At 50.2% G+C, this 19,927-nt stretch overlaps 1 protein-coding gene across 12 annotated transcripts in view; it reads right to left on the bottom strand.

Annotated features, from left to right (window-relative positions):
* Positions 1 to 19,927, bottom strand: part of GRAMD1B (GRAM domain containing 1B) — a 243,764-nt gene that overhangs the window by 59,514 nt on the left and 164,323 nt on the right. The window contains exon 1 of one of the 12 annotated variants that reach the window (XM_046014353.1): positions 6,728 to 6,732. The exons of 9 other annotated variants lie outside the window; for them this stretch is intronic. Coding sequence is in view for 1 of the 3 variants with exons in the window: in XM_046014349.1 (XP_045870305.1) it covers positions 4,896 to 4,906 (11 nt within the window). In the remaining 2 variants the exon portion in view is untranslated. Of the gene's footprint in view, positions 1 to 4,895; positions 5,179 to 6,727; positions 6,733 to 19,927 lie in introns of those variants that run through there. 2 more of the 12 variants (XM_046014351.1, XM_046014349.1) reach the window with 2 other exon arrangements.

Here is a 19,927-nt window from a genome sequence, read left to right on the forward strand (position 1 = left end):
GGTCCTTATTTCTCCATGATTCGTGGTCACCATGATCCATCCCGCTGTCCCTGAACGTCAGTCTTTGGAAAGTGAGCTAACCGTGCTGATTGGGTGTCTGTGAACAAGCATTTCCTCAACACCTACTATGCGCCTCCAACCCTGAGAAACCTATTTATTCATCCTGAGGGCCCCAAAGGGCAGTGACTATGTCAGGGCTCTATGCAGAAACACGAAGATTAAACACACAATATCAAACATGGTGATGGGCACACGGTAGGGACTTCATACTTTTAAATTTGACTCACTATCAGTCTCAGCCAAATCTAAGTACAATCCCACCCAAAGTGTTCCAGAAGCCTCAGTGCTGGGAAGAACGGGACCTTATGAAAGCAGAAAGGTGGTTAAGCCTATCCCAGGAAGCCCCCTTCCTTGGAAGAGATTTCCAGTCCACTGGGAGGCCACAAACCACTGGAACAAGGCAGGGAGGGGTTCAACTGAATGGAACTTCCTTTGCCCCTCAAGGGCCCCTCCCCCATCCTCTGCAAGAGAAATGTTGTGGCTAAGCCTGAGAGGAACTTGAACACGATCCATGTATCCGTCATCCATCCCCCATCCATCCATCCATCCATCCATCCATCCATCCATCCATCCAACAAACAGCTGAGGAGACCACACTCCATGCCAGGTAACCTTTCTAGGCATTAGGGATACAGGCTCTCTCTCTCTCTAAGGAACACAGAATCGGGTGGGAGAGAGACATGTCATGAACTAGCACTGTTACGTGTCCGTCTCTCCCACCCAACCCCACGTGATAAGAGCTACTTGGATTCAGTCAAAACTGCTCCCCTCACTACCTGCCAAGGGAGCCAGCCAGCCCTGACTCCAGCCCTTCCCTATGTATGATCTGATGGCAAACGCTCCTCTCGGAGCTTCAGCTTGAATTATACCAGAAGTGTGGAGGCCACCTAATCCCCGCAGAGACATGACAGGAGGAGGACAACAAAGAGTGTCTCGAGGACACACTGTGAACTCCTGAGAGCAGCAGCTTCTCTGACCTAGAGGGACTCAGCTTTCCATTCCGCGGAGGATGCAGAAACAAGACCTGGGCAGTCGGGGGTCCTTGTGAATGCAGCTTCCCCAGCCTTCGCCCTTCCCAGAGGCCGCTGCCATGCTGTCCAAAGAGAGCTCTGAGCTTGGCGGTCTAGCAGACGAGGGGTGTGTAGGGTGCAGGGGACTGCGGGTGAAGCAGCAGCACTTAGAACACCCTTCCCAACCACCCCCCTCCCCACTCCTCCCTACCCTCACTGTCAAAGCCAAGTGCGGTGAAATCTTTCCAGACCCCTGTGGATTCAAGTCCAGTTGGGATTTACTTTTCTGCTGGAGAGCAAACGGAAACAGGCCGAAGAACAACCATTACGTTAAAATCACAGAAATTTTAGAACAAAGACGACTATAAGAGGTCAGCCAATATGCCTGGCTGGAAGCAGACAGACCTAAATCACTCCACAGAGGCTTCGTTCTACTTGAAAATGTATTCCGGGTACAAAAGTCCAGGGCCCCTCTTTGGGATCCTTCTCACTGCCATCCGCTACCATCAGGAAGTTCCCAATGATTAAAACAAAAGCCTGTTATAATGCATTTAATGCCACTTTCTCCATTTCAGCTTTCCAGGACTTGAGGTCAGTTCATCAGCTAGAACCCTTCCTGTGTTCCTATCCTCCTTTCTTTGGGCGGAATGATTCCAGTTCCTCAAACCTACTTTCAGAAGCTAAAAATCATTTGTCCTACGATCTCGCCACCAAATCTCTGTTTAGATTATGCCTCAAGCGGCGGAAAAGATACTTAATTGATGATGTGGTTCGGTTCACCTTTGGACAACTCTCTTTATTTTAAGCTCAAACTATTTCCTGTGGCTTTCTACCAAAGGTCCTATTTTCTACTTCCCTGGCAGATATAGAATAATCTAATTCCTTTTTAAAAAAATTAATTAATTTATGAATTTATGAGAAAGAGAGGGAGAAGGTATGCTAGCAGGTGGGTGCCTGCGAGGGGAGGGGGGGTGGAGGGAGAGAGAGAGAATGTCAAGCAGACTCCCTGCTGAGCGCAGAGCCGACTCAGGCTTGATCCCATGACCTTGACATCAGGACCTGAGCCAAAATCAAGAGTCAACACGCTTAACGGACGGAGCCACTCAGGTCCCCGTAATTCTTATATGCGCAATTTATACAGTTTGCACGCTCTCTCAGCGCTCTCTTCTCCAGATCTGCCGGTCCCTCCAGCATTGCTCGCACAGCCTGGCTATGGACCCCGTAGCCACAAGGCTCACTCTCCTCTGAATTAATCCCAGTTCATCCCAATCCCCGTCATAGTCTCAAACCCAGAAATGTAATCCCACAGAGAAGCGCTCTGATGAGCTCGGAATAGAGCAGAACCACCACCCCATGTGCTTTTGGAAATCAGAATGCAAACATGTATTTTTGGAATCATCTCCCGAATCAGGAGATTCTGGAATTAGTCACTGTTCTCTTACGAGTCTGGCTACAGCCTATAGGCTAAGGAGAATGTATGCATGTGCCCCATACGTGTGCACAGCCCTACAAGGAACACCCCGCCCCCAACCCTTCCCATAACCGGACAAACCTGAGTTCGCTGAGATGATGAAAAAATCCATCCAGTTCTCACCCCGACTCAGGTTATATCACAATTCTGAATGTTTATGTATTTCCAGGCCAGATGCAAAACCACAGACATCACAGAGATTTCTCTTATCTGGAGATGTCAAGTCCTCAGTAAATGTTTTCCCTCCTCCTGGTCCACAAACATTGGTTCCTTGGACCCTCATAGCTTGACTCACAGATAAGCTGAGGTTTTGCCAAACTGGACGACAGCAGTTCTGAGGTCATTAGGAAAACTGAGTCCAGCCCTGTCTGGTCCATTACCAGGAACTGAAGGATGTGTGTGTGCAAACACACATATAGTGAGGGCTGCCTGCTCCCTTCAGATCTAAGGAGGTTCCAGGTGATCATCAGGACCTTGCAGTCAGACTGTGTAATTTAGGGCCAGCAAACTAAGACCTAGATAGGCCAAATCCAGCCCACCATCAGTTTTTTTTAATGACCCACAAGCTAAGAACAGCTTTTACATTTTTCAATGGTTGGGGGAAAAAAGAAGAGTATCTTGTGACATGTGAAAATTATATGCGATGCAATTTTCAGAGTCCATAAATAAAGTTTTATTGAGAACTCAGCCATGTGCACTCTTTCACAGACTGCGTCTGCGGCTGCTTCTGCTGGACAAAGCAGACTTGAATCGCTTCAACAGAGAACAGCATGGGCCACAGGGCTGAAAATATTTACTACCTGGCTCTTTCCAAAAACAGTTGGCCAACCCTTGGCCTGACCATGTATGACCTTGAAAAAGGTCTTTCCTGTGAGCCTGCTTCTCTTCCGTCAAGTTGGGGAAGGGGATGCCTGTGTCCCACAGACAAAGAACCTGTGCTTGATGACTTCACAAGTGGAGGGAAAAGGTCTCAGGTGTGCTCCCACCTGCAGAAGAGAAGCAAAGACCAGGAAAGAGGGGAGGTTTCTTCTAGGTAGTATACAAAAGCTCCCTTTCCTTCATTCTTTCCCAGTGGGGTACTACTTTCCTTGGCCTTGACACTGACACGCTTCTGCCACGGGCAGCTCCCCTTTCAAAATATCCCATTCTCCTTTTCCTTCTTTCAAGGTCAGCTTTTTCCAGCGTGGTCCTAAACTTCTCTAACCCGTGGAGTGCCACTCAAGGCTAGCTGGGGAGAGAGGGAAGGCGGGAAGCAGAAGAGGAAGAGGGTATCCACAGAAGCGGAGTCTGCTAGCAAGTGTCAGAGAAGGTGAAGAGACAAAGTTCCCTCTCCCCAGCCCTGGCTGAGAGCTTGGCTGAATCCCAGGGAGACAGAGAGCTTCAAGTCTCCCCCCACCCTTCCACTTGTCTAAATCAAGCAAATAACTAACAATGCAAGGCGGTGTGGGGGAGTAAGGACCAGCCACTGGGTATCTATTTTCTGAAAACACATGGCAAATCTCTGAGCCAAATGCAGGCTAAGCCAAAGAATAAACAAATCCCTTTATTTCCCTGAGACAGGAGCTATCAGCTTCCCCTCCGGTCCTCTCCTTCCGCCAGCCAGATCCAGCCGTCCCAGGGTCCTCTCCCTGTGGGAGAAGCAGCATCTGTTCCTATCTGAGAGGGTGGCCTGCCTTATAACCCTCCAGCCTGCCTCCGTTCCCTGGCTAACCACCGCTCTGGTCACCGAGCCCCCCACCAGGGGCACCGAGGAGCTAAGTTGGTGGGTGGAGAACAGGAGCACATGGCCTGTCCACACCTCCCCCAGAGGCTCAGGCCGGGTCTCCATGACGCACCGCTAATTCAGCCCACTGGCCTCTGTTCTCCAAGTTATGGGACCTGAATAAGTCCTGCTGGCCAAGGGGGCCCCTGCGCCCAGCCCACCCCCTCCCTCCACCGGGCCAGGGCCCACCCTGCAGTGCTCCAAAGGTCTGTTGAAGAAGGGCTACTATGAAGGAGGGCAGGAAGCGGGGAGAAAAGAAAAAAGCCAGGGAGGGAAAGAACATCTCCGCAGCATGATGTCACACCGGCTGCTTTCAGATCCCCCAACACAGAACAGAAGCAAACAACATGGACTCCGGATTTTACTGTCGTGGAAGGTTTGTGTTCTCAGCAGCTCTGAGCAGCCTGCGCCAGCTGGAAAAAGCACACGGCCAGACAGACAGGTCCTCCTCCTTACAGCCCCCAGGGCTCGACCCGACCCCTCCCCCCAACCGGAGGTGGGGGGAGAGTCACCCCTCCAAAAAAAAAAAATGCCCAGAGGAAACAAAGATAGACTGACACATACACACACACAAGCGTCAGTGAGCACTAACCTGGAAGCCATTAGGAACGGTAGTAGAGTGCAGTGCGGAGGAACTCATTCATTCATGCATTGGGCAGTGGGGGGGCGGGGGCGGGGAGCGGGGGCCCTGAGGACGGCGGAGGGCACTCACCTCCATGCCCACCCCACAGCCCTGGTTCTAGCGGGGAAGGGAGTGGGGGCGGGGTGCTCATAAGCTCTGGGAGCTGCCTTGCTCTGCTGTTTCGCAGGGCTCGGGAACTGTCAGCATGACTCCCCTTAGTTCCTGCCCCTCCCCCGGCGGCTGTTACTTGGTGTGGTCGCGCAGCCTACAGAAGTCCCCCTCTCCCTCGCCCTGGCTCCCTTTCTCTCTCTCTCTCTCTCACAGACAGCTGTTCTCTGGCCCCTGCACGCGCGCGCACACACTCAGCCGCGCACCCCTGTGCGCGCGGGAACGCGCACACGCTCACACACACACACACACCCTGCCGCCTGCCACTTTACATAACGGAACTCTGGTGCAGTCAGCTTGCCAGCTCTCCATTATTCATGCCGGGCTGGAGCACAGAGCCGCCAGGGCAGCGAGCATGATTTCCTCTTCATCCTCCTCATCCGACAGAATACAAGATGATGCTCCCAGGAGATTCTGCGCCCTTGGCCGCCACCAATTATTTCCCAGGTGTTGCCTATTAGGTCAACCTGTATCAAGGAAGGGACGCCTGGCTCAAAATAGAGCCTTGCCTCTCTCAATGGATGACAGCTGCGCTCCCTGTCTGAGCCCAGGGAACAGAGGAGGGGAGGAAGGCAGCGCTGGAGACCACAATCCATGCGAGAAAATGGCTGAGGACCTCTTCAGGGTAGCCTCTCCCAGATTCCACGATGGAGGGCTGATGCTTGCAGCCACAGAAAATAACACTCAAGGAGAGCACTTGCTCTCATGACAAAGAAGGCTCCTCTGAGTTTTCCAAGTCCAAAGCTGCGCCTGAGGAAGGTTTCTTCCTCCTGCCCATTCACCGAAATGGAGTGATTTGAGTGCTACTGAAGCAGCCCCCAGCTAGTGTTTTTTTCAGACCAGAGGCAGTGTCTTCAACAAGGGTATCAGTGAATACTGTGAAAGTCATCCATGGCTCAAAAAGCACTTTCCCCCTCAAATCAAACTCATCTGATTTCCACAACACTCCTCTATACAGGCCTCACTAGGACCACATCTAACATAAGGATGCTGAGCAGCCCTGGAAGGTCGAGGGTCCCATAGCAAGAAAGGCTGAGCTGGGAATCCAGATCACTGGGCTGGAAATCCCACGAAAATCAACTAGCCAATGCCCCAAGCATGCCTGTGAGCCTCTGCAGTTATCACTGTTGTCTTCTGATGGGAGTACAGGGGAAGCCCAACTGTGAGCCCAAACAAACAACAAAAAGAATGATGATGGTCAGCTCAGTGTTTCACCAACTTTAATCCCCCAAGGACTTTGTTAAACCACAGGTTCTGATGTGGGAGGTCTCAGGGAGGGCCCAACGGTTGGCCTTTCCCTGGGGGATGCCCATGCTGCCATTCCAAGGGCCACACTTTCAGGAACAAAGGGTTGGTTTATGCATTCTCACTCTTAGGATGCTCCTGAAGGACAGTCTTGTCTGTCTGCCCAGGATAACGAGCTGAAGGTGAATACTAATTATAATCCACTGATGTCACCTTTGTCCTGGTCACCAGACCCAGTCTGGGAGCTAATACTTCTCGGGCATCTGTTGGCAAAACATCTCACTCTGGGACTACCAAGCCCTATAGGCTCAGCATGAAAGGTCTTTCCAGGATTGTTTCTGTCTGCAGCTTGGTGATAAAAGAACAGCCTCGTGGTATCCAGGAAGCACAGAGGTTGAATGTCCGGACTCCACTGACCATGAACCTAAAGGAAGTTCAGCTCCAAAGAACGGTGTGCTGGAAATGTCCTGGGACACGCACTCCGCCAACTCTACCCACCCCTACCTGCCTGGCTCATGTCCTGCCTCTTCTGAAATACCTTCCTCCCTTTGGATCACCCCACTTCTTCCTCTTTGTTACTCCACAGCAAGCGCCTGCACTTTGGGGTTGAACTGGCATGCAAACCTAAGTTTTGCTGCTTTGTGGCTTTGTGACCCTGTGTAAGTTCATCTACCCCCATCTCAGACTCAGCTTCTTCATCTGAAAAAGCCAAGTTTCTCTTTCCTCTTGTACACCATTGGAAAAAAAAAAATGATGCAATAAAATAAATGCATGGAAAATCACCCAAGAAAAGCTAGGACCTCCTCCACCCCTGCCGTTACAAATGACCGTACACAATCTGGAACCGAACTGGAGATTCTGTTATTCGCTCTGTTGGCTTTCTCTAAGAAGATTCTAGGCTACTTCTTTCATGTCCCTCCAACACGTAGGAGTACCGGGTACAGCCCAGGTGTAATGTCCTTGTACCGATTGTCCCGTCCTCTATTAAGACAAAGACAAAGGGGTTGGTGGAGTCAACCAGCCAGCACTCTCGTCTTGGTTCGTGACCTTGGACAAATCGTACTCACTTTTCGGGGCTCTCCTACGTCGAGCACAAAATGCACAAATTCATCTTTTCTTCTGAAACACTTCTCTGTCCCCCTATTGTGTTAGGAGCTTCAAGGTTGAGATTAATAAATGTGGTTAAAAGGGCAGGCTAAGGGCGCCTGGGTGGCTCAGTTGGTTGGGCCACTGCCTTCGGCTCGGGTCATGATCCCAGGGTCCGGCTCTCTGCTCAGCGGGGAGCCTGCTTCTCCCCCTCCCCTCTCTGCCTGCCTCTCTGCCTACTTCTGATCTGTCTGTCAAATAAATAAATAAAATCTTAAAAAAAAAATAAATAAAAGGGCAGGCTAACAGGTGGGACGACCCTGACTTCACATGCGGCTTCTCTCAGTGACTGATTCTGTGACCTTTGGAAATTCGGTGTCACTAAGCTTCAGGCTTCCTCATCTTGAGTCAAAAAGTAACAGAATCTTCCTGGACCGTGGGAGGATTAAGTGAGGTGAATACATGTGACAAGCTTTTCACTGTATCTGACACAACACCTGTCTGATAATTAAAAATATTATCACCAATATTGGTTAGAAACAATAGCTATTAAAAAAAAAAAAAACAGTGAAAGATCTACCTCTGAAACCTTCAACTAATCTGCACCTAAGAAAAATCTCAGTGTCTGGGGCACCAGGGTGGCTCGGCTGGTTGTGAGTCTGCCTTCAGCTTGGGTCATGATCCCAGGGTCCTAAGATCAAGCCCTATGTCAGGCTCTCTGCTTAGCAGAGAGTCTACTTCTCCTTCTCTCTCTGCCCTCCCATGCTCGGCTCTCTCTCTCTCGCACACTCAAATAAAAAAGAAAGAAAGAGAGAAAAAAGAAATATCTCAGCTCCTTAAGCTGCATGCGTATATACACGTTATTTCCCTCCCTCACCACCCCCATCACGAAAATCTTCTCTGCCAGTCCCCTCCCCAGTTGGACCTCATTAAATAGGGAAGTTACAGAACAGGCAAATCAGAGAATCTGGACTATGTCTACTCTAAATCGTAAGCCTTTCTTTAATGATTAGAAGCTCGTCACTTGGGGTGCCTGGGTGGCTCAGTCAGTTAAGCGTCTGCCTTCAGCTCAGGTCATGATCCCAGAGTCTTGGGTTCGAGCCCCACATCAGGCTCTGCGGTCAGCGGGGAACCTGTTTCTCCCTCTCCCTGCTGCTCCCTCTGCTTATACTCTCTCTCTGTGTCAAATAAATAAGTAAAATCTTCAACAACAACAACAACAAAAAAAAAAAGAAGAAGAAAAAGAAGAAGCTCCTCACTTGAGCTACTTAAAACCAAAACGATCCTGATAAAAAACCAGAAACAGTATCTTCTATGTGCGATGCAACTTGCTACTGATGTGAATGACCTCTTTAATCCTGCCGACAATGTTATGAAACAGGTACTTATCACCCCCATTTTTTCTGATGGGTTAACTAAGAGGCAGGGGGCTGGCTAACTTTCCAGTAGTATTTGCTTTATAAGGAGCAGAACGTGTATCCAAAACCCTGGCTGCCTTCCCTGCCTTCCCCAAGTCCCACTCTTAACCACTGCATCACCCATGAAGAACAAAGGTGCTACGGACGTCATCAGGAGGCCAGGGGCCTTCTTGTGCTAACCGTGTTCAACACATTTGCACTGCTCCCTCACACTCCCTGGAAGTCCCCGCACGAACTCTGCCCAGGCTGCCGAGTCTAGGAGATCCAAGACCTGTGACCCTAACAGAGCAAACTGCATTTCTGCAGATTCAAAGTACGCGCCCCTCTCCCCGCCCCACTGCCCACCCACCCCCCAACTCAACGTCTGCCTTTTCATGGCTGAGCTATTTGTCACCTAAATTCCCAAACTGCTTTTCTATAAATGAATTTAGGAAATGGAGGTAAAAGTAGGTATCTTTTTCTGAATTAAACCTTTCCCTTAGAGATATGGAAAACTGACATTAGTTTCTATTTTTGAAAGGAAAAGAGGTTTTCTGAGTCCTGTGCAGTATCAAAAGCACTTTCTAAAGAGCGCCCTGGAGGAATTGGAGTGGGGGGAGAAGGAGAAGTTAAGGTACACCTGCAAATCCAACCCGGTCCCACTCAACCCACTCCTGTCCGATCACATTCTATAAAAAGAAGGTTGGTGTCCACAGAGCAACTTGCTCGCCTCAGGTATTTAATCACTGCTGGGGACAAGAATGGGGGACAAAGGATAAGGCCTTATTACAGCCTTGAATCTTACTCCCATCCCAACGAGAAGGCAAAAGGCTTTTTTTTACATACTACGTCCTTTCAAACATTTTAATTAAATCTGAATTTCTTGAATGATAGGCAAAAGTGAACCTGACGGGGCGCCAGGTGGCTCAGTGGGTTAAGCCTCTCTCTGCCTACGGCTCAGGTCATGATCTCAGGGTCCTGGGATCGAGCCCCGCATCGGGCTCTCTGCTCAGCAGGGAGCCTGCTTCCCCCTCTCTCTCTGCCTGCCTCTCTGCCTACTTGTGGTCTCTCTCTCTGTCAGATAAATAAATAAAATCTTTTTTTAAAAAAACTGAACCCGACTGTATTACTATTATCATCCAAAACACAGGTGCTTTTATGCAGCATAAACATCTAGAAGATTCCTGAAGTGTTTGGTAAGTCAAGGAAGGAAAAAGAACAGAGATCTAGTATTTACTAAGACTCAACCACGGGTTAGCCCCATATTTTATTTCCTTATAAAATTTTTCTTTGATCTGGTGAGAAAACTAAGTACAGAAGCCAATCCTTACCCAAGGTCACACAAGTATTTCTAAAATCTACGTTTTGGGGCATCTGGGTGGTTCAGTCGGTTAGGCGTCTGCCTTCAGCTCAGGTCACGATCCCTGGGTCGTGGGATCAAGCCCCGCATCTGGCACCTTGCTCAACAGGGAGTCTGCTTCTCCCTCTGCCTCTGCCGGTCCCCCTGCTTGAGCTCACGCTCTCTCTCTGCATCAAATAACTAAAATCTTTATAAAATAAAAATAAATAAAACAAAATCTACATTCTCACTATACCATGCTACTTCCATAAACAAACACCTATGAAGTAAAGGCACTTCAGAAAGTTCTTGTACTTAACCACAACCAGTCACAATCATTATTTTGCATTTAATCCTTGAAAGGACACTGCAAGGTAACGTCCCGCTGCTCCTGCTCCGGCCAGCGATCCATTTATGGCCCCTCAGGTCCAAATCCAGCCTTCTCTGCCCTGCCTCACAATGCTGGAGCTGTACCCTGTCCACTTCCACCAGCCCCCTAAGAAGCCTCACTGCCCCCACCCTTCCAGGGAGAATTTCCAGCTTAACCGCCCCGCCTGCAGCACCTCGGGAAGCTTCTGGGCCACACACGGGGCCACAACCACACCCTCTCCAAAGAACCCAGATCTGGGCCTTGTGTGGCGACCACCCCATGTTCCTCTGCTGGAAGCTCTGTCCTAATCTAAAGATGGAGGCTGGTCCCTACATGTTATTCCCATATGCTTTAGAGCCCTCTGTTACTTGTTAGTGATTCTTAACATTAAATCCTCCCTGTCCACTCACTAACGTGCTTCTGTCTCCTGACTGGACGCTCACTCACGGCCTGCACAGCAGTGAGCGAACAGCAGCAGCATCCCCAACCCTCAAGGCACACGGTAATAACAAAATGGCCAGAAGCATCCGGAGCATTCTACGAGCCAGACAGAGACTTACTGGATTTCATACATATCCCTTCCTTCGATCCTCACGTCAATGCTGCTTTACGGATGAGGAAGGTGAGATACCTCAGAATCGCAACGATTTCCTCAGGTCACAGAGACGACAGATAGGAGTGAGGATTCGTCTCCCAGCCCTCGGACGCCCAGCCCGCCCCCCCGCCCCACGCTGAAATACTGTCTCCGTCAACTGGGGGCAGCCAAAGAGTGACAAAGGGCCAAGGAAGTGTTGAGTGGGGCACACACACACAGGAGTTGTTCACGTTTGCAAGAGAAAAACGGAGTTAAATTGTTAGCCAGAGAGGTCCACGTATATCCAAAGAAATCAAAATACAAGAAGGGGCCATCACTGAAGGTCTTTCAAGGGAGCCTCTGTAGTACACAGGAGTTGGGGTACCCTGGTCATGAGATGCTCTGGAGACCACATGAAAGAACTCTTTCCAGACCTAAATGCTCAGGATATTGCCCATGTTGTATGAACGCTTCATGTGAGACAGCTGCTAATCCGCACATTTCCACCCCGCCCTGAGTTCCCCAACCCAGACTCTGATCCTCGGAAGCTGGGCGGGGGGTGTCCGAAAGGCTATATTGGTTGTCTCTGACCCAGCTGCAACCCAAGACATGTCATGAATACTGCGTCTGTCACATGAGGAGCCGTGATGTCTACGTGATTAAAAGCTGTGGCAAGAGCTGGGGAGAGGGGAGTGAGGGCGCAGCCGACTCTCACACTGTTCCCACTCTGAGGTGACCCAGCGCCTGCTCCCGGGCAGCTACTACAAGAGCCAACCAGTCTCGAGGCAGCAGGACACAGAGACCCAGCCCCTAGCCCACTGGGAACATATTATAATATATATTCTATATACACACACACACATATATAACATACATATTACATATATAAAATATGTACATATTATATATATACACACATATACACATACACATATATATACATAAATAACATATAATAATACATATTAAGCCAAACCCCTTGTACCATGAATGCCAACCCTCCTCTCCCAATTTCTTCATAATCCTACACGAACAGAATAATTAGTCTCTGCGTATCACCTTTTTCTAAACATCCACTCTAGATTTTCACCCAGGATCAACTATAAATCTGCTCAATGGGTCTATGCTGGTGGCTCCCCCAATTTGGCTGCCCTTTAGAATCACCTAGAAGCTTATACACATTCCCAGTGCCCTGTCATTCCCCCCCCCCACCCCGCCACTACAATTAAATCAGAGTGACTGATGGTGACAGTCAGGCATCATGTTTTTTTCGAGCTCTCCAGATATCTGCAAGGTGCAGCCCAAGTTGAACCCACCGCTGGTCTGTATGACAGTAACCTTAATTCTCTAGAAATGTAACAGAGAAATTACTTCTGAAAGTATAGTCTAATAATCTGTATTTCCCAGAAGTCACATTTTTTAATCTAAGACACTTTTCATCTCTTCTCATGATCTCCCAAATAATGATCAGAACTAACACTCTTGAGAACGACGTGCCAGGTCTCATTCTAGGCACTTCAGGAAGGTTACACTGGGTTATACTGCAGTTATTATCCCAATTTCACAGAAGAGAAACAGAGCCACAAAGATTACGAGTACATCTGCACATTTACTCCGTACCCCCAAGATGTCACCCACCAAGGACTAGAAACGGGAGCAAACCAGGTAGGTCAAATTCTCCCATGTTCTTTTCTCAGATCCTAGGGTTTTAATTCCACCCAGTTTCATCTGCTCTATTCTTCTGGTCTTGAAAATTGCTCTTTTTTAAAAGAGAGGACAAGCTTGGGTAAGTGTGGTGATGTTCTTCAGTGTGGTGAAACTTTCTCCCTCTCCCAGATCTACAGAATTCAAGCAGGTGCTCAGTGGCCACGGTGAGAATCTACAGAAGGGGGCAGGCACTGAAAGTATTCTTCCCAGAGAGAAAAGGCAAATCCCCACATGGGAGCAGAACACTACATCTTAGGGGCACCTGGGTGGCTCAGAGGGTTGGGCGTCTGCTTTTGGTTCAGGTCATGGTCCCAGGGTCCTGGGATGGAGCTCCCGTGTCAGGCTCCCTGCTCAGCTGGGAGTCTGCTGCCCCTCTCCCTCTGCCTCTTGTCCCCTGATTGTGCTCTATTTCTGCCAAATCGATGAATAAGATTTTTTTTTTTTTTAAAAAAGGAACATTCCATCTTGTATGTGGAAAAGTCTAGGCAAGGGACTGGAGTTGATTTCATGGGATTGGGAAAAATGAGGCTAAATCAGCCTGTGATCGTGACTCTGTGGGAAGCAGGTGGCAGCAGGAGTCTATCTGGAGCCCAGAAGCCACAGAAGGGCACAGAGACACCAAAGTGTAAAAAGTGAAGAGGGTAACAGGTGGGACTGGTGACCCCAGGGCCAACCTGAGAACACTGAGCAGAAAAAGGCAAGCTGTCCTCCTTCCGGGCAATTCTAACTGCACAAGCAAGAATGCCCTAAACCAAGGGACTACTAGGACGGTGGCTACACGTGGGGCAGGGGGCCTTTAAAACATGAGCACAGAACCAATCTAATTACCTCATTATGCAAATTAAGTAGTTTAACTGGGCCCACATCCCAGGGCTAACACAGGTTAACATGCAAGAGGATTAAATAATAACACAAACCACTCAGTCTACTGTTCTTTCCACCACCCGAAGCGTTGCCACGTCCTGGACTGCCACCAAGCTACCCTCAGCCCCTCCGCATGTGACTCTCTCGGTCAAAGGCAGATAACACCTGTTCTATAAAAGGGTGAGTGTGAGGAAGAGAAGATGTAAGGTCAAGTGCAAGTCCAGGGGCTGCGTGAGTTAACATCCCATAATGGTTACGTTGGTGGGCTGCTCCCCTCCAGAACCAGGCACTCACTTCCCTAGCTCTCTGGACTAAAAGCTGCTGGTGGCTCACAACCAAGCTCCTCTTTGAGAGTTGCCCTTCACCAAAGAGAACAGCCTTGCCCAAAGGATAATGTCCCCTCTGTGAAGACAGACCACACCTACTGGACAGTCCCTCTGGGAGAGGACAAAAACCTGCCCCTTTGCCTTCATTTGGGATAACTGCAAGGCCATTCTAGAACCAGAGCTTCTCCTGGAAGTGGCCAATGCCTCCTGCAAGTTCGTCAAAGTTTAACTTCCTCCTCTGCCCAGGCCTGATTCCCTTGCTCACTTACAGGTTTGTTCCCAGGCGCTTTCTGGTAAAGCTCCTGCAAGGTAAATCTGCCCCTGCGTCTGTTCCAGGATTCTTTGCAACCCAAGACATACACGACTTAGCCCGAAGAAATGCGTGTGCATAGGGAAGCACTGAGGGACATGTAGCCAAAGTGTAAGGAAAAGGCCAAGTCTCAGACTCAGGAATTCGGTACAAGCCTGGGACTTCCAGAGCGATCTAGACCTCTGGGACAGGCAGACAACCGTGCTAGGCCTTCTACCTCTGTCTGCTACAGGATATTAAGAGAGACTAAGCCCTCTCCAAATCACCTCTCCGCAGAGGTAACTGACCTCTCCTTAATCCTGGATTAAGGTCTTAAACTGAGAAGCCTGCTTGCTGGTGCCCCAGTTAAGATGTTGACATGTACTTAAGAAGAGATCTTGAGTCCCTCCTGCCACAGGCTGGAGACTGCGGCCACATGACCATCCCCTCCACCCTCTGCCCACTCTTCTGTTAGTCCTAGAGAACCAGGCGGCTTTGGTAGCTAAGGGGACACACATCATGACAGTCCCCCTGCTAGGTCCCTGTGCAACCCGGGATGCTGGTGAGGAGGATGGGAAGAGTGCTGTGATAGGGCAGAAGAGGTAGGGGGATCGTGGAGTGAAGGAGAAATCCAGTCCAGGCAATGGCTGTCCCCAGTTGGGGGTCTTTGGGACATGCTGGAGAGGCTGCCGTGGCCTCCTAACCACTCCACATGTCCACACGTCTCAGAAATTGGGCTGGCCAATGGGGCCAGGCAAGATGGAAAACCCAGGTGGAAAGCAAAGAACCAGAACCCATTCTTCAAATATCCTGACCCAGCTCCTGCCCAAATCAGTGCTGACTCTCCAGGAAGTAACGAACAGAGCCCCTACACGGGCACTGAGAGAACTTCCATGATCTCTCTTGTCTTAGGGTGGCACAGAAGAATGGCCTTCTGGAAGTGCTGTCCAGCGCCTGGCTTTCGGCAGAGGTACCCGTGCTGCGTGGTGAGGCTACAGACCCTGGCTGGGCTTAGCCCTGACAGAGACTGTCCATACCTACGGACATCTTTTCTCTGTACCCATTTTCCCCAGACGTGTCCAGGAGTGGCACTTAGCCCCCTCGATCATCGTCTTCAAAGGGTCCCGCAGGGCTGCTAATGCTACTGCTCCCAAGACAGGCCTCCTCGAAGACAGGGACCCAACATACACTCGACTCTAGACAAGGACAACGCGGGCTCACAGAGGGGTGACCGACGTGCCACAATCCAAAATGCATTTTAAAAGAGTGTCCACCTTCATGCAGTATGGGGCACCTAGTAACACTGGTGTGTGACCCTGAGTAGGTCCTACCCTTTCTCTGGGCCGCAGTTTGCCCATCCAAGAAGGGGTTGGTCTAGATGACCCCCACCCCCCAGTTATTCCTGCTCTTAAGTCCCTGATCCCTGTTCACCACCCATACCTCAAAATGCTAGTAAATAGCAAAAAGACGAGCTCTGTGACCAGAGAGAGACACACACAGGAAGAGAGGGCATCGCTGACCACAGCAGACAGTGCCAGCGACCCAGGCCACGAGCTCCAACGCTCTGGTCTCTTTCTACCTTCTCTCTTCTAACCACATCATGACCTTGAACTAACTGCTTCTCCTCCTCCAACCTCTGCAATCTCCAGAGCTCAAATGCTCTCTGAGGGACTATGCTGGGCAGCTGGAAGGTACCTCTCTTTCTGAACTCAAAGCCAATCCTCACTGAAGAGTTTTGGCACCGCCTGACTCTTCTGGTCAAAAGCTAAGAGGGTCTGGGATAGGCAGGGGCAGAAGTGTTCAGAGTAAGGAGATTCAGCTGCTGGCTGGCAAGTTGGGGACACTGACTTGTCACATACACAGACTAGGACATCTGGCCACACCACACTCCAGCTGAATCAAAGCTCACCCAAATCCAACTCCCTTCTCACAGTCCATGCACTGGGGATCATTCAGCCACACACCCCAGACTCTGGGGCCTGCCTGATGCAAGGGGGACTGAAGAATAAGCCCCTGACCTTCTGGCAAGGACCTTCCTTCTACAAAGCTCGATGGAGTGCCAAAGTCTAGTTACCACGGGGCAAAGACCAAAGCTCGGCATGGACAAAAACTGCAATGTACCTGTAAGAAGCATTAAAATGAACTTGGCCTCATCAACAGAAGCAAGGGAAAGAGGTAACCAACTTGCCACAGGTCCTACTGGTAGGAGCGTACTTAGAAATAGGACCAGGCTTTACAAGAGCTACTGTACAGATAAGATAAGGAAGACAGTGTGGGTCTGGAAATCCTGCCCCACACAAAACTATAAGGTAATTAATTAGATGTTTAGACTAAAGGACAGTTGCCTCAGAGTAAGCAGGGTATCAAATATTTGAGAAGAGGAAGAGAAGAAAGAAGGCCAAAGGAGGATGCGCCTGGGGTCGGGGGCGGGGGGTGGACCCTGGTGGACAGGCGTCTGTCTTCAACTCAGGTCACAGTCCTGGAGTCCTGGGATGGAGCCTGTGTCAGGCTCCCTGCTCAGCAGAGGTCTGCTTCTCACCATGCTCTCATTCTCACTCTCTTGCAAATGAATCAATAAAAAAATCTTTAAGAAAAAAGAAAAAAAGAAAGAAAGCCAAAGGAGTAAAGAAGCTTATTTCTTGTTTCTCCGAAGGGAGGTTATCAGATGGCATAATTGGGTCTGAAATGTGGGGGAATAATAAGAGCTTTGGTAGGCCAGCGTTGTAAGAGGCTGGCTCACAGAGGGCGGGTGCCTAGTCAAGAGGCTGGCTTCCCATCCGCATCTCCAGGAGGGTGCAGATGACCGTCCCAAACCTCCCCACTCAAGACATCATCTGTGGCACAGAGGGCCCCGGTCCTGGATGACAGGGAGGTCCCAGCGTGTGAACGAGTGTACAGCCTTCTGATTCTTGCACCGCAAACCACTTAGGGATCTACATCTGTTTCTATTCTGTATATTCCTCTTCCCCAATCGAGAGGCAAGGTCTTCCCTCTACTCTTGGGGCCAGAAACCCATGCACAGACTCCACCCATCTTCAAAGCAGAAAGGCCTTTTGATCTCATTTAGCCCAGATTCCCACCCAAAGCAGGGATGTTCCCTGCAGCTTCTCCGAGGAGAAGAAAAAGAAACCAATGGAACTCTTCCATTAGCCTCCAAAATGATGAACCAATATTCTTAAGTAACAGGGCAGATAGCCAACCCCTTCTCCCCGGGGAAGTGGACAAAACGAACATCTCGATCCACCGAGGTCCTGTTCCTGCGTTACCACTGTGCGTTTCTGAGCCACCAAAGGTACCAAAACCCCCACCAAGAACAGCAGTGGTCCTGTGAGGCTTCCTGGAAATCTCGTAAAATATGCCCAAGTGGGAGTGAGTGGACGCTAGGAAAAGTCTGCCCACTGCTGCGTTCCCTGTATGCTGACATTTGTCATCAAGATGGAAAATATCCACGAGACATGCCCTGGAGGGCTGACTTGTTTTCTTCTAAATAATCCAGCATTTGACTCACCAAAACCCCTTGTTATCAGGATCTATAAAATACCACAGCCTGGGAGTGTGGCATCAGAATCCCCCGTTCACCCCCAGGCCCTTTGCCTGGCCTTGCTGATTTCGCCAGCACACCCCGGGGTGGGGTAGGGGTGCAGGCAGAAGCAGCTCAGCACCCCCCAGGCGGGGTGTCTCCCTCCCAACCTCCTCCTCAACCACATGCCATGTCTGTGAGCAGCTGGGTGAGTCTGATTCCCCACTGCAAAGAGAAATGACAGAGCACGGGAGGAGAACGCAGCCCTGAGACCAGTACTAAACGTGGAAACCTCGAGTCCAACAGGATCGTTTTCAGAAAAGTAGTGGTTGAGCAAAACCAAAAAGTTATAATAAAAACTTGTTTGCATGCTAACCCCTAGTGCGCACTTTGGCTCAGGGGTGCTCCCGAGGGTGACGCCTCCCGTGTACCCCTGGTTACACACCGCCACCCCGCCCTGCCCCCGCCAGGCCACTGTGGACGTTTCTGTCCGTTCTTCTTCCTTGAGGCCAGGAAGGCTGGACAGAAGGTTCAATTTAAGTCAGGGGACTGAGCTGGGTGTGGACGGTAATTATTATAATACCTTGTACTTATGTCTAGCTATTTCTGGCCTGCAGCTTGTTTTCCCTTCTGATTCTCACTGGAGAGGTCAGTCTGCCTTATAGATGTGGCTTCTGGCCTCCCTCTGACAGCATTCCACCGCTCAGCAACAGCACCTCGCCTAGAGGTGGAATGGAAGCCAGGCAGGGATTTCTCTCCTCAGCCTACAGGCCAAGAGACGGACGGGGCACATGGTAGGGCCGCCTTCTCAGAGCAAGTCGGTGCGACGTGCAGCTGAGAGTCGCTGGTCACCGACTGAACACGCAGACCGGCCTAGCCAGGGCACCTTGCCTCTAAAAGGCAGCTCAACAGGGGCGCCTGGGTGGCTCAGTGGGTTAAAGCCTCTGCCTTTGGTTCAGGTCATGATCCCAGGGTTCTGGGATCAAACCCCGCATCGGGTTCTCTGCTCATCGGGGAGCCTGCTTCCTCCTCTCTCTGCCTGCCTCTCTGCCTACTTGTGATCTCTGTCTGTCAGATGAATGGATGAAATCTTTAAAAATAAATAAATAAAATTAATTAATTAAAAGTCTGCTCGACAACCATGATCTCCAACCTGGGTGATCAGTTTACCAAAAACATAAAAATTAAAGGAAGGGGTGCCTGGGTGGCCCCGTCGGTTAAGCGTCTGACTCTTGGCTTGGGCTCAGGTCATGATCTCAGGGTCGTGAGACTGAGTTCCGTGATGGGCTTCATACTCAGTAGACCTCTCTCTCCCTCTGCCCTCCCCCCTCCCACACTCACTCTGTCTCCTTCTCTAATAGATAATTCTTTACAAAAATAAAAATACAAATTTCACAAAAAACGTATATAGTCCGACCGATGTGCGAAGTCTATTGTGAGAACTTCATAAACAGCAACTCTGTTCATTCTCAAAACCACCCTCTACAGCAGGTATGAAATTATCCCCATCTTACAGGTAAGAAAACCGAGGCACAGAGAGGTTGAGAAACTTACCCAAGATCATAGAGATAGTAGCTGGTGGGGCTAGGCTTCAAACCCAGTGGACCAGGTCCAGGGAACCTGCTCTTAACCACTAACGAGAGGCCCCCTTGCTCAAATCTGTGCGCCCCAGGCAGACAGCGTGATTCTGTCTGTCCCCACATGATTCTGATGGCCAGTCAGGTCTGGCGATTACTAAGTGAGTGGCTCTCAAATCTAGGGTGTGCTTGTTGAGACTCAGGTTCCTAGGCCCCAGATGTTCTGGAATTGGAACCTAGAATGCACGGTTCTAACGAACCCCTAAGGCAGTGTCAGGGCGGGCGGTTTCCAAAAGGCACTGGGAGAAAACCAGTCCTCTCCCATGACCCCACTCACCTGGGACAAATAAACAACTCACTGGGGCACCTCGCCTGCTGCAGCCTGCAGAGACCATTCCTTCTCTGCTGGGGCGGGTGCCCTGGGGGAGGGGGAGCCACCGGCTATGTGAGGGCTGTTCTGTTCTTTAGCCTGGGTGACAAGACTGTCTTCCGACAGTGGAGGAGGAGGGCAGGGGGGAGCCGGAAGAGAGCTCACCGTCC

The sequence above is a fragment of the Meles meles genome, chromosome 8 (assembly GCF_922984935.1).
Source record: "Meles meles chromosome 8, mMelMel3.1 paternal haplotype, whole genome shotgun sequence".
NCBI classification, from domain to species: domain Eukaryota; kingdom Metazoa; phylum Chordata; class Mammalia; order Carnivora; family Mustelidae; genus Meles; species Meles meles.